This window comes from Mobula hypostoma, chromosome 27, assembly GCF_963921235.1.
Source record: "Mobula hypostoma chromosome 27, sMobHyp1.1, whole genome shotgun sequence".
Classification (NCBI taxonomy): domain Eukaryota; kingdom Metazoa; phylum Chordata; class Chondrichthyes; order Myliobatiformes; family Myliobatidae; genus Mobula; species Mobula hypostoma.
The window spans coordinates 35869331-35882098 of NC_086123.1; the positions used below are offsets into that span (position 1 = coordinate 35869331).

Sequence of the window (12768 nt, forward strand, 5' to 3'; positions counted from 1 at the left end):
TTTTCCACCTCATTGCAGTAAATTGATATATCCAGTTCAAACGTAGAATGGATGTTACACCGTTACACACACTTTCAATTTATTGATGTATGCCATGTTTGTGGATTAGACTCTGTAGCTCACATTATGTGTTTCTGGCTGCTCTTTTTTTTGCTATTTTAGGTGTTTTTGATCGGGGTGGCCTGTGGATAACGAACATAGCTGAACTGAATATGCCAAGACTCTTTCGATTTTGTGCTTTTTGCTTTTTTTGTTGCCGTTTGTGCAATTTGTTTTTTTTCTCCACGCTTGGGGAGGGGGTGATGTTTTTCACTGAATGGGTTCGATAGTTTTCTTTGGTTTCTTTGATTCATGGCTGTCTGTGGGGAAGACGAAACTCAGGGCTGTATACTGAATACAAACTTTGATAATAAACGTACTTTGAATCTTTGACTAATATTGCAACTAATAGTCTAATAAATAGTTCTTATCAATACTTCAAAGTTGCTGGTGAACGCAGCAGGCCAAGCAGCATCTATAGGAAGAGGCGCAGTCGACGTTTCAGGCCGAGACCCTTCGTCAGGACTAACTGAAGGAAGAGTGAGTAAGGGATTTGAAAGCTGGAGGGGGAGGGGGAGATGCAAAGTGATAGGAGAAGACAGGAGGGGGAGGGATAGAGCCGAGAGCTGGACAGGTGATAGGCAAAAGGGGATACGAGAGGATCATGGGACAGGAGGCCTAGGGAGAAAGACGGGGGGGGGTGACCCAGAGGATGGGCAAGAGGTATATTCAGAGGGACAGAGGGAGAAAAAGGAGAGTGAGAGAAAGAATGTGTGCATAAAAATGAGTAACAGCTGGGGTACGAGGGGGAGGTGGGGCCTAGCGGAAGTTAGAGAAGTCAATGTTCATGCCATCAGGTTGGAGGCTACCCAGACGGAATATAAGGTGTTGTTCCTCCAACCTGAGTGTGGCTTCATCTTTACAGTAGAGGAGGCCGTGGACAGACATGTCAGAATGGGAATGGGATGTGGAATTAAAATGTGTGGCCACTGGGAGATCCTGCTTTCTCTGGCGGACAGAGCGTAGATGTTCAGCAAAGCGGTCTCCCAGTCTGCGTCGGGTCTCACCAATATATAAAAGGCCACATCGGGAGCACCGGACGCAGTATATCACCCCAGTCGACTCACAGGTGAAGTGATGCCTCACCTGGAAGGACTGTTTGGGGCCCTGAATGGTGGTAAGGGAGGAAGTGTAAGGGCATGTGTAGCACTTGTTCCGCTTACACGGATAAGTGCCAGGAGGGAGATCAGTGGGGAGGGATGGGGGGGACGAATGGACAAGGGAGTTGTGTAGGGAGCGATCCCTGCGGAATGCAGAGAGAGGGGGGGAGGGAAAGATGTGCTTAGTGGTGGGATCCCGTTGGAGGTGACGGAAGTTACGGAGAATAATATGTTGGACCCGGAGGCTGGTGGGGTGGTAGGTGAGGACCAGGGGAACCCTATTCCTAGTGGGGTGGTGGGAGGATGGAGTGAGAGCAGATGTACGTGAAATGGAGGAGATGCGTTTAAGAGCAGAGTTGATAGTGGAGGAAGGGAAGCCCCTTTCTTTAAAAAATGAAGACATCTCCCTCGTCCTAGAATGAAAAGCCTCATCCTGAGAGCAGATGCGGCGGAGACGGAGGAATTGCGAGAAGGGGATGGCGTTTTTGCAAGAGACAGGGTGAGAAGAGGAATAGTCCAGATAGCTGTGAGAGTCAGTAGGCTTATAGTAGATATCAGTGGATAAGCTGTCTCCAGAGACAGAGACAGAAAGATCTAGAAAGGGGAGGGAGGTGTCGGAAATAGACCAGGTAAACTTGAGGGCAGGGTGAAAGTTGGAGGCAAAGTTAATAAAGTCAACGAGTTCTGCATGCGTGCAGGAAGCAGCGCCAATGCAGTCGTCGATATAGCGAAGGAAAAGTGGGTGACAGATACCAGAATAGGCACGGAACATAGATGTTCCACAAACCCAACAAAAAGGCAGGCATAGCTAGGACCCATATGGGTGCCCATAGCTACACCTTCAGTTTGGAGGAAATGGGAGGAGCAAAAGGAGAAATTATTAAGAGTAAGGACTAATTCCGCTAGACGGAGCAGAGTGGTGGTAGAGGGGAACTGATTAGGTCTGGAATCCAAAAAGAAGCGTAGAGCTTTGAGACCTTCCTGATGGGGGATGGAAGTATATAAGGACTGGACATCCATGGTGAAAATAAAGCGGTGGGGGCCAGGGAACTTAAAATCATCGAAAAGTTTAAGAGCGTGAGAAGTGTCACGAACATAGGTCGGAAGGGATTGAACAAGGGCCTGCTGCGTTCACCAGCAACTTTGATGTATGTTGCTTGAATTTCCAGCATCTGCAGAATTCCTGTTATTTTCTTATCAATACTTCTTCACTTTTGTCAATTCTTACCTTGATCCAAACTGATTCCAGTTCTACATTATGAATTATAATATCCAAATCATATCACACCATTATTCTAATCTCTCCCCTCATTAATAATGCCATAACACCCTTTCTTTCTTTTTCCTTGTCCTTTCTAAACGGTATTGGAATACTTAGCTCAATGCTTCAGTCACCCTGCAGCCACATTTCATGATGGCAATGAGAACATACCCTTGGACTGCTACTCATTCCTTTACTTCACTTACCTTTTTGCAAATAACCAGGTACAACATTTTCATTTTAGCTTTTTAACATTTTATAATATATTTTATTGGTTACTATCTTGGAGGGTACTGTTCATCGTTTCTTCCTCCTCCTTCCTGTTATGCTGCTGGCGTTCAGAACGGCAATGAAAGTCCTCCATTTATAACCATATAACAATTACAGCACGGAAACAGGCCATCTCGGCCCTCCTAGTCTGTGCCGAACTCTTACTCTCACTTAGTCCCACCGACCTGCACTCAGCCCATAACCCTCCATTCCTTTCCTGTCCATATAGCTGTCCAATTTAACTTTAAAAGACAACATCGAACCTGCCTCAACCACTTCTGCTGGAAGCTCGTTCCACACAGCCACCACTCTCTGAGTAAAGAAGTTCCCCCTCATGTTACCCCTAAACTTTTGCCCTTTAACTCTCAACTCATGTCCTCTTGTTTGAATCTCCCCCACTCTCAATGGAAAAAGCCTATCCATGTCAACTCTATCAATCCCCCTCATAATTTTAAATACCTCTATCAAGTCCCCCCTCAACCTTCTATGTTCCAAAGAATGAAGGCCCAACTTGTTCAACCTTTCTCTGTAACTTAGGTGATGAAACCCAGGTAACATTCAAATAAACCTTTTCTGTACTCTCTCTATTTTGTTGATATCTTTCCTATAATTCGGTGACCAAAACTGTACACAATACTCCAAATTTGGCCTCACCAATGCCTTGTACAATTTCAACGTTACATCCCAACTCCTATACTCAATGCTTTGATTTATAAAGGCCAGCATATCAAAAGCTTTCTTCACCATCCTATCCACATGAGATTCCACCTTCAGGGGACTATGCACCATTATTCCTAGATCCCTCTGTTCTACTGCATTCTTCAATGCCCTACCATTTACCATGCATGTCCTATTTTGATTAGTCCTACCAAAATGTAGCACCTCACATTTATCAGCATTAAACTCCATCTGCCATCTTTCAGCCCACTCTTCTAACTGGCCTAAATCTTTCTGCAAGCTTTGAAACCTACTTCATTATCCACAACTCCACCTATCTTAGTATCATCTGCATACTTACTCATCCAATTTACCACCCCTTCATCCAGATCATTAATGTATATGACACATAACATTGGACCCAGTACAGATCCCTGAGGCACACCACTAGTCACCGGCCTCCAATCTGACAAACAGTTATCCACCACCACTCCCTGGCGTCTCCCATCCAGCCACTGCTGAATCCATTTCACTACTTCAATATTAATACCTAACGATTGAACCTTCTTAACCAACCTTCCGTGTGGGACCTTGTCAAAGGCCTTACTGAAGTCCATATAGTCAACATCCACCGCTTTACCCTCATCAACATTTCTAGTAACCTCTTCAAAAAATTCAATAAGATTTGTCAAACATGACCTTCTACGCACAAATCCATGTTGACTGTTCCTAATCAGACCCTGTCTATCCAGATAATTACATATACCATCTCTAAGAATACTTTCCATCAATTTACCCACCACTGACATCAAACTCACAGGCCAATAATTGCTAAGTTCACTCTTAGAACCCTTTTTAAACAATGGAACAACATGAGCAATACGCCAATCTTCCAGCACCATCCCCGTTTCCAATGACATTTGAAATATTTCTGTCAGAACCCCTGCTATTTCCACACTAACTTCCCTCAAGGTCCTAGGGAATATCCTGTCAGGACCCAGAGACTTATCCACTGTTATATTCCTTAAAAGCTCCAGTTCTTCCTCTTCTTTAATCATCAAAGTTTCCATAACTTCCTTACCTGTTTCCCTTATCTTACACAATTCAAAATCCTTCTCCTTAGTGAATACCGAAGAAATTGTTCAGAACTTCCCCCATCTCTTTTGGCTCTGCACATAGCTGTCCACTCTGATTCTCTAAGGGACCAATTGTATCCCTCACTATCCTTTTGCTATTAATATAATGGTAGAAACCCTTGGGATTTATTTTCACCTTACTTGACAAAGCAACCTCATATCTTCTTTTAGCTTTTCTAATTTCTTTCTTAAGATTCTTTTTACATTCTTTATATTCCTCGAGCACCTCATTTACTCTATGCTGCCTATATTTATTGTAGATATCTCTCTTTTCTCAAACCAAGTTTCCAATATCCCTTGAAAACCGTGGCTCTCTCAAACTTTTAACCTTTCCTTTCAACTTAACAGGAACATACAGATTCTGTACTCTCAAAATTTCACCTTTAAATGACCTCCATTTCTCAATTACATTCTTCCCATAAAACAAATTGTCCCAATCCACTCCTTCTAAATCCTCTCGCATCTCCTCAAAGTTAGTCTTTTTATCCATTTCTGGTGGAGGTTGTGTCAGTAGCTCATCATTTCTTTCTAGAAGTTTTATAAATGGCTCTGATGCTTCCTAATTGGGGGTGGGTGGGTGTGTGTGTGTGTGTGTGTGTGTGGGGGGGGGGGGAGGGGTCAGCAGAGATACATCTATACCAAAGAAGGTGTAAAGTGCTCCTTCCCTCCACTAGCCTGCAGGTCACCCTAAGGAAGGTGTAGGCCCTGCTTAGTACCCCCCCCCCAACAATTAGGGTCACATGAAGCCATGGGAGCAGGTGGTGGATGGTCATATGAGCAGCTGGTGCATATCACAACTCCTGGATATGTGACCACTGATGCCACTGACAGACAATCTCTGAAGAGTATTGATAAAGGCTGGAGTCAACTGTCTTGTAAAGACACTGCTCAGAAGGCAATGGCAAACCACTTCTGTAGAAGAATTTGCCAAGAACAATCATGGTCATGGAAAACCCATGATCTCCAATATCATATGACATGGCACATAATGAACAAACAAACTTCCTAGATCTAAACTAAGAAAATAAATCTGTTCCTATTCATCTGATGGTTACACCTTTTCCTGCTACAATGTCTACATAATTTCTGCTTGCAATATTTAACTGACCTTCGGAAGCCATTGTTCATTTATCCCCGTCGTTATTCAATTATGCCAACTTATTTTTGTGAGACATTTTATTCTAGTTAGAATATTTATGTCATTTTTATCTCTATTATATTGCAATTAGTTTTTAAAGAAAATAGTTAGATTATATTTATGTTCACCAAGACTTCACCTACAACAGGGGTTCCCAATCTGGAGTCGTGGATCCCTTGCTTAATGGTACTGGTCCATGGCATAAAAATGGCTGGGGGCCCTGTACCACAATGCATGCATTTACTACTGAGAAACTGCATTGCTGCCACCTAACAGTTGATGGATTGACCATTAATATGTTCCCTTCCCGACAGCAATCAAAATTGGTAACAATTATAAGTGTTCCTGCCAAGTTGCAGTATTTTATTATGACAGAAAGTAATCAATACCTTTTGCTGCTGGAGATAGCACCATATAAATAAAGGAAACAGAGGACACTGAGGCTCATCATGTCTGTATAGCCTTCTGGAATTTCTGCTTTCCGTCTCAGTTGCTCCACTAGCTCCTGGCTCGCAGCCTTTGGATTCCGGGCATCAGCTACAAAGAAAAATGATTTACACATTTAATAGCTCATGGGAAAAAATCTGAATGGAAACATGAGCGCCAGAATTAATGGACGTTGTGCTGCTCCTAATCCTTAGCTTATGAAAAGTGCATAAATTGTCAAGCAAAAAATATACTAACAGAAATTTGAGAAACTACAATTCAGTAAGTTTTATATATTGTATATTCTTTACTTAAAGAAGTTACAAAGTATTTACAGAGAGAACCTGGTTTACTAAAGGAAGAGGTATATCAAAAACATTCATTTCAGCTACCTAAATACCAAGTTTTGCACAGGTGACTAGTCTTATATTGGCAGGATGTAGGGCATCAGTTAATACAAAGCGAAACACACATGTTGATGTTTTGGGCTGAGACCCTTCTTCAAGATGAGGGTCTTGGCTCAAATGTCGGCTGTTTATTCATTTTCATAGACGCTGTCTGATCTGCTGAGTTCCTCCAGTATTTTGTGTGTGTGTTACTCTGGATATCCAGCATCTGCAAAAATTCTCATGTTTATCAGTTAATACAAGTGTATGATTATGAATTGGGTGGCGAGGTGGAGGTTATGAATTGGATATGTCTCCCCAAAGGAGTGTAAGATGCTCCTTTCCTCCACTAGCCTGCAGGTCACCCTTAGGCAAGGTGTAGCACCTGTTTAGCCCCCCCCCACCCCCGATCAGGGTCTTGTGAAGCCATGGGAGAAAGGGATGGATGGTCTAGATCAAGAGCTCTGTGTTTTAAAGTTTTAGCACAGATGGGGCAGTTTTTGTTCTTCCAAAGGGTGAATATCTTTGCAAGTCTCCTCTTCAGGGGACAATGGAAGCAGATCCCTTAAATATTTTTAAGGAGAGGGTAAATGATACTTTGCACAGGAGCTGCTAAGTTATCACACCTAGACAGAAATGCTGAAGTCACTATTAGATCAGCAATGACTTTATTAAATGATGAAGCAGGTTTCAAGGACACAGTGACCCACTCCCAATCAATTTATTTGCAAACAGTTTCTAAACCCAATTAACAAAATTGCATGAATAAAATAGTCTTTTCTGTTCCACTAGAGAAAAACCAGTAAATATGCAGTCTATTCCACCCATGCCAGGCACAAGTGGTGCATCTAAACTAGAACTTAATCAGCTAAGGAGCAGAAAGTACTTCAAAACTCTCCACTATACGTCTGACCATAATATTCCATTCCATCAGGGCACTGAAGCAGAGAATATAATTAGCTTGAAAGAAGATTATGCTGTCATCATCGTTCCAACTAATTAACAGTGCACATCATACATCAATGAATAGTACTCATATCACTGAACCACCTTTAGCAACAAATCTTCCATACATCAGCATTTGATGTCATTTGAGGCATCATTTTATCAACTATTTCTAATAAGTTTCCGCAATCATTCAGAACTGATATCTGACAATATGAATTAACTGGACTTTTATTCTAGGCCAGACATTTTCATTATCAGTTCTTTTTTCATCAGGATAGTGGTTGCGTTGCCAACTTGGACCCTTGCTTAACAGTATTGCTCCTTGGCATAAGAAAGGTTGGGAACCTCTATATAGACCCACTTTACAGCAGTGATAAGCTGTATCCTTTTGAACTGATACTTATCTCTCCCTTCAAAGTAATCGTTATGAGTGATACAAGGTCTTTTATTCTTTAATATTTTCTTCACTTGGTTACTTCTTACCGTCAATTGCTTTCAGCAGGAACTGAAGGTTCGTGGTTTTCCAGCTAAGATGGGTGCCAATATTTGGCAAATATAATTGTACTTGCTGATCAGCACGTGGTTGCATCCGGAGGTATGTTTTTAAGTTTAGGCTGACTGCAAGAGCCACCTATAAATACAAAATGAAATGGTGTGAACATCTAGGAATTCCAAAGTACAAGTATCCTTCACTTGATGCTCAAGAATGTTAGTGAGAGCCAATATGTTGTATTAATTATATCAAGAAAGTACTCAGTTTTTAAATTTCTGGCAATATCATTTACAATGTGAAGGAGGCAAGAAATAGAAAATAATAAAATTCTACTCATTCAGATGAATAAAGTAGGGAAAAGTTTACTGTAGGATATTTTATTACACAACCATATAATCACCCAATAAAATTATTAGGTATCACCAAAATAAAGTTAACTTCTCAGATTAAGATGCAGATAATATTGTTTCTTAATCGGAAAACATTTTCAACAGAAGCCAAACCAGAAAAGTGAAGTTAATAGGGTTACAATAACTAGTTACACAGATACTCAAACACGAGGAATTCTGCAGATGCTGGAAATTCAAGCAACACACATCAAAGTTGCTGGTGAACACAGCAGGCCAGGCAGCATCTCTTGGAAGAGTACAGTCGACGTTTCGGGCCGAGACCCTTCGTCAGGACTAACTTACTAGCTCTTCTTTCAGTTAGTCCTGAAGGGTCTCGGCCTGAAACGTCGACTGTACCTCTTCCTAGAGATGCTGCCTGGCCTGCTGCATTCACCAGCAACTTTGATGTGTGTTACACAGATACTCATTTACTCGTTTCTGCATACCTTGACACTGTTTTATCACCCCTTGTTCAATCCCTTCCGACCTATGTTCGTGACACTTCTCACGCTCTTAAACTTTTCGATGATTTTAAGTTCCCTGGCCCCCACCGCTTTATTTTCACCATGGATGTCCAGTCCTTATATACTTCCAACCCCCATCAGGAAGGTCTCAAAGCTCTACGCTTCTTTTTGGATTCCAGACCTAATCAGTTCCCCTCTACCACCACTCTGCTCCGTCTAGCGGAATTAGTCCTTACTCTTAATAATTTCTCCTTTTGCTCCTCCCATTTCCTCCAAACTAAAGGTGTAGCTATGGGCACCCGTATGGGTCCTAGCTATGCCTGCCTTTTTGTTGGCTTTGTGGAACAATCTATGTTCCGTGCCTATTCTGGTATCTGTCCCCCACTTTTCCTTCGCTACATCGACGACTGCATTGGCGCTGCTTCCTGCACGCATGCAGAACTCGTTGACTTTATTAACTTTGCCTCCAACTTTCACCCTGCCCTCAAGTTTACCTGGTCCATTTACGACACCTCCCTCCCCTTTCTAGATCTTTCTGTCTCTGTCTCTGGAGACAGCTTATCCACTGATGTCTACTATAAGCCTACTGACTCTCACAGCTATCTGGACTATTCCTCTTCTCACCCTGTCTCTTGCAAAAACGCCATCCCCTTCTCGCAATTCCTCCGTCTCCGCCGCATCTGCTCTCAGGATGAGGCTTTTCATTCTAGGACGAGGGAGATGTCTTCATTTTTTAAAGAAAGGGGCTTCCCTTCCTCCACTATCAACTCTGCTCTTAAACACATCTCCCCCATTTCACGTACATCTGCTCTCACTCCATCCTCCCACCACCCCACTAGGAATAGGGTTCCCCTGGTCCTCACCTACCACCCCACCAGCCTCCGGGTCCAACATATTATTCTCTGTAACTTCCGCCACCTCCAATCGGATCCCACCACTAAGCACATCTTTCCCTCCCCCACTCTCTCTGCATTCCGCAGGGATCGCTCCCTACACAACTCCCTTGTCCATTCGTCCCCCCCATCCCTCCCCACTGATCTCCCTCCTGGCACTTATCCGTGTAAGCGGAACAAGTGCTACACATGCCCTTACACTTCCTCCCTTACCACCATTCAGGGCCCCAAACAGTCCTTCCAGGTGAGGCATCACTTCACCTGCGAGTCGACTGGGGTGATATACTGCGTCCGGTGCTCCCGATGTGGCCTTTTATATATTGGTGAGACCCGACGCAGACTGGGAGACCGCTTTGCTGAACATCTACGCTCTGTCCGCCAGAGAAAGCAGGATCTCCCAGTGGCCACACATTTTAATTCCACATCCCATTCCCATTCTGACATGTCTATCCACGGCCTCCTCTACTGTAAAGATGAAGCCACACTCAGGTTGGAGGAACAACACCTTATATTCCGTCTGGGTAGCCTCCAACCTGATGGCATGAACATTGACTTCTCTAACTTCCGCTAGGCCCCACCTCCCCCTCGTACCCCAGCTGTTACTCATTTTTATGCACACATTCTTTCTCTCACTCTCCTTTTTCTCCCTCAGTTCCTCTGAATATACCTCTTGCCCATCCTCTGGGTCACCCCCCCCCCCGTCTTTCTTCCCGGACCTCCTGTCCCATGATCCTCTCGTATCCCCTTTTGCCTATCACCTGTCCAGCTCTCGGCTCTATCCCTCCCCCTCCTGTCTTCTCCTATCATTTTGCATCTCCCCCTCCCCCTCCAGCTTTCAAATCCCTTACTCACTCTTCCTTCAGTTAGTCCTGACGAAGGGTCTCGGCCTGAAACGTCGACTGCGCCTCTTCCTATAGATGCTGCCTGGCCTGCTGCGTTCACCAGCAACTTTGATGTGTGTTGCTTGAATTTCCAGCATCTGCAGAATTCCTGTTGTTTACTTTAATGATGCCTTTCACTATCACAGGATGCTCCAAAACTCCTTACAGTCAAATGAAATATACTTTAAAATCTAATTATATGGATTTCATATTAGCAAGTTTTAAATAAGAATTTACCTTTCCATGGACCACAGCATGCTCTCCATGTAAAATAACCTTGCCAGGAGCAGATATAATGAGTGTCTTGTTTGTCATTGTTGAGGTTTATCCTAAAACAAATAATTGTTAACTGTATTAACATAGAACATAGAGTAGTACAGCACAGTACAGGCCCTTCGGCCCACATTGTTGTGCCCACCCTCAAACCCTGCCTCCCATATAACCCCCCACCTTAAATTCCTCCATATACCTGTCTAGTATTCTCTTAATTTTCACTATAGTGTATCTGCCTCCACCACTGACTCAGGCAGTGCATTCCACGCACCAACCACTCTCTGAGTAAAAAACCTTCCTCTAATATCCCTCTTGAATTTCCCACCCCTCCTCTTGTCCTCTTGTATTGTCTTAATATCATACACATCACTCAGTCTGCAGCGGAATATAGAACACAGAACAGGACAGCACAGGAACAGGCCCTTCACCCCACAACGTTGTGCCAAACCAGCTAAAAAGCAAATCAAAACACCCAAACACTACTCCCTCCAACCTACACAATGTCTATATCCCTCCATCCTTCTCACTGTCTCTTAGAAGCCCAGATCTTCTGTGCACAAAAACTTACAGCAATCTCACAACTTCCTTAGGGGGCGAAAACTTCACCATCAAGTCATAAGGCTACATATTAAAAGCATCAACAGTCAAAATGTTGGCAATAAAAATCCTACAGAAGCCTTCAGTGAGGCTACACACTATTCCAATCCAATATTTCTACAGCAGAAAATGTGCAGATTAAACTATGAAGAAAATATCAATAAAGCTCACAATCTTGCTCTGAACATTTCCTGAATCAAGTCAAACTCTCTGCTAATGGGACTCCCACAGTGAAGATGGGTGGGGCACAACAAAGATAATTTTATAAGCTTTAAAAACGCAGTTGATCCTTCACGTTTTTATCAACATTAGAATGGACAGAGACACAAGAGTTCTGAACTTGCTTGTCATGTGAAGAAACACTGCAGGTAAGACAGCTTCTATGAAGGGAAATGCAGTATATAGTTAAGATTTCCATAAGATATCGGTGCAGAACTAGTCTGTTTGAGCCGTCGGGCCGAGACTCGGATGAGGACCTGACGAAGAACCATCAGACTGTGCTGCAGATTTCCAAAAAGCTGCAGAAGTCGTGCGCGTGGTTTTGAAATGTAGTGACTGCATTGCTGTTTTTACACCACTGACAGAAAGCCTGACATGTCCCCGGCTCCATTTCAAAGCGTGCCAACTTTTGTTCCACATTAATCCACGGAAACAGGATTCACATCTAGACCATTAACTGCTTGGTAGCGTTCTCCAGAGTCCGCTTAACCCCCCCAGTACCAGAGATCCCGGGGAAAGATCGCAGGGGGAGAGCAGAATGGGACCTGACCCTTCGGTCCATCGGTCCCGTGCTGGTCTAGATGTCCTAACCGTGCCGTTCCCACGCCCTCCCTCGCCCAATCCTACCAGCTTTGCTGATACGATGACAGAAGGCTCCTGGGGCCTCACGTGTGGCTCAGCTACTAAACCCAACGGAACCGTTTCTACTGCGGTAAAGACGGGTGACAGGTGCTTCGGGCCGACGGGGCTCATCAGCCCGGGTTGGCAGCTCATCCGGTCTCAAACCTCCGCTGCACCCACTCACGGGGAAGGTTCTGGGAGTAAAACCCCGGCGCTGGAGTCCTACGTTGAGTTCAACACCGGTCACGTCGGTGTCGGTCTCCGCCGTTCCTGCGTGGAGACGGGGAGCCCGATCACCCGGCACAGCGTGTTTGCCACAAGGATAAAAGGGTGAAGCGAACACTTCCTACCTGCATCCAGCCACAGACCGACCGACCGACCGGCGATCGTCCCACACCGCGACTCCCGCCGCTCCGCCTCCCTCCACTCACGAGCCCCGTGCGGGGCGGGACTCAATCTACACAGCCAATGAACCAAGAGCTTCTCTTCCACACTACCAATAGAACGATAGATTCCC

The 12768-nt window shown here is 44.2% G+C and overlaps 1 protein-coding gene across 1 annotated transcript in view; it reads right to left on the reverse strand.

Annotated features, from left to right (window-relative positions):
• The window catches only part of mvk (mevalonate kinase), a 33365-nt gene extending 20657 nt beyond the window's left edge, over positions 1 to 12708 (reverse strand). The window contains exons 1-4 of the mRNA XM_063034271.1: positions 12602 to 12708; positions 10779 to 10870; positions 7905 to 8052; positions 6051 to 6198 (exon numbers count right to left, since the gene is read on the reverse strand). Of these exons, the coding sequence (XP_062890341.1) occupies positions 6051 to 6198; positions 7905 to 8052; positions 10779 to 10856 (374 nt within the window). The 5' untranslated portion in view covers positions 10857 to 10870; positions 12602 to 12708. The remainder of the gene's footprint in view (positions 1 to 6050; positions 6199 to 7904; positions 8053 to 10778; positions 10871 to 12601) is intronic.
• Positions 12709 to 12768: the final 60 nt, after the last annotated feature.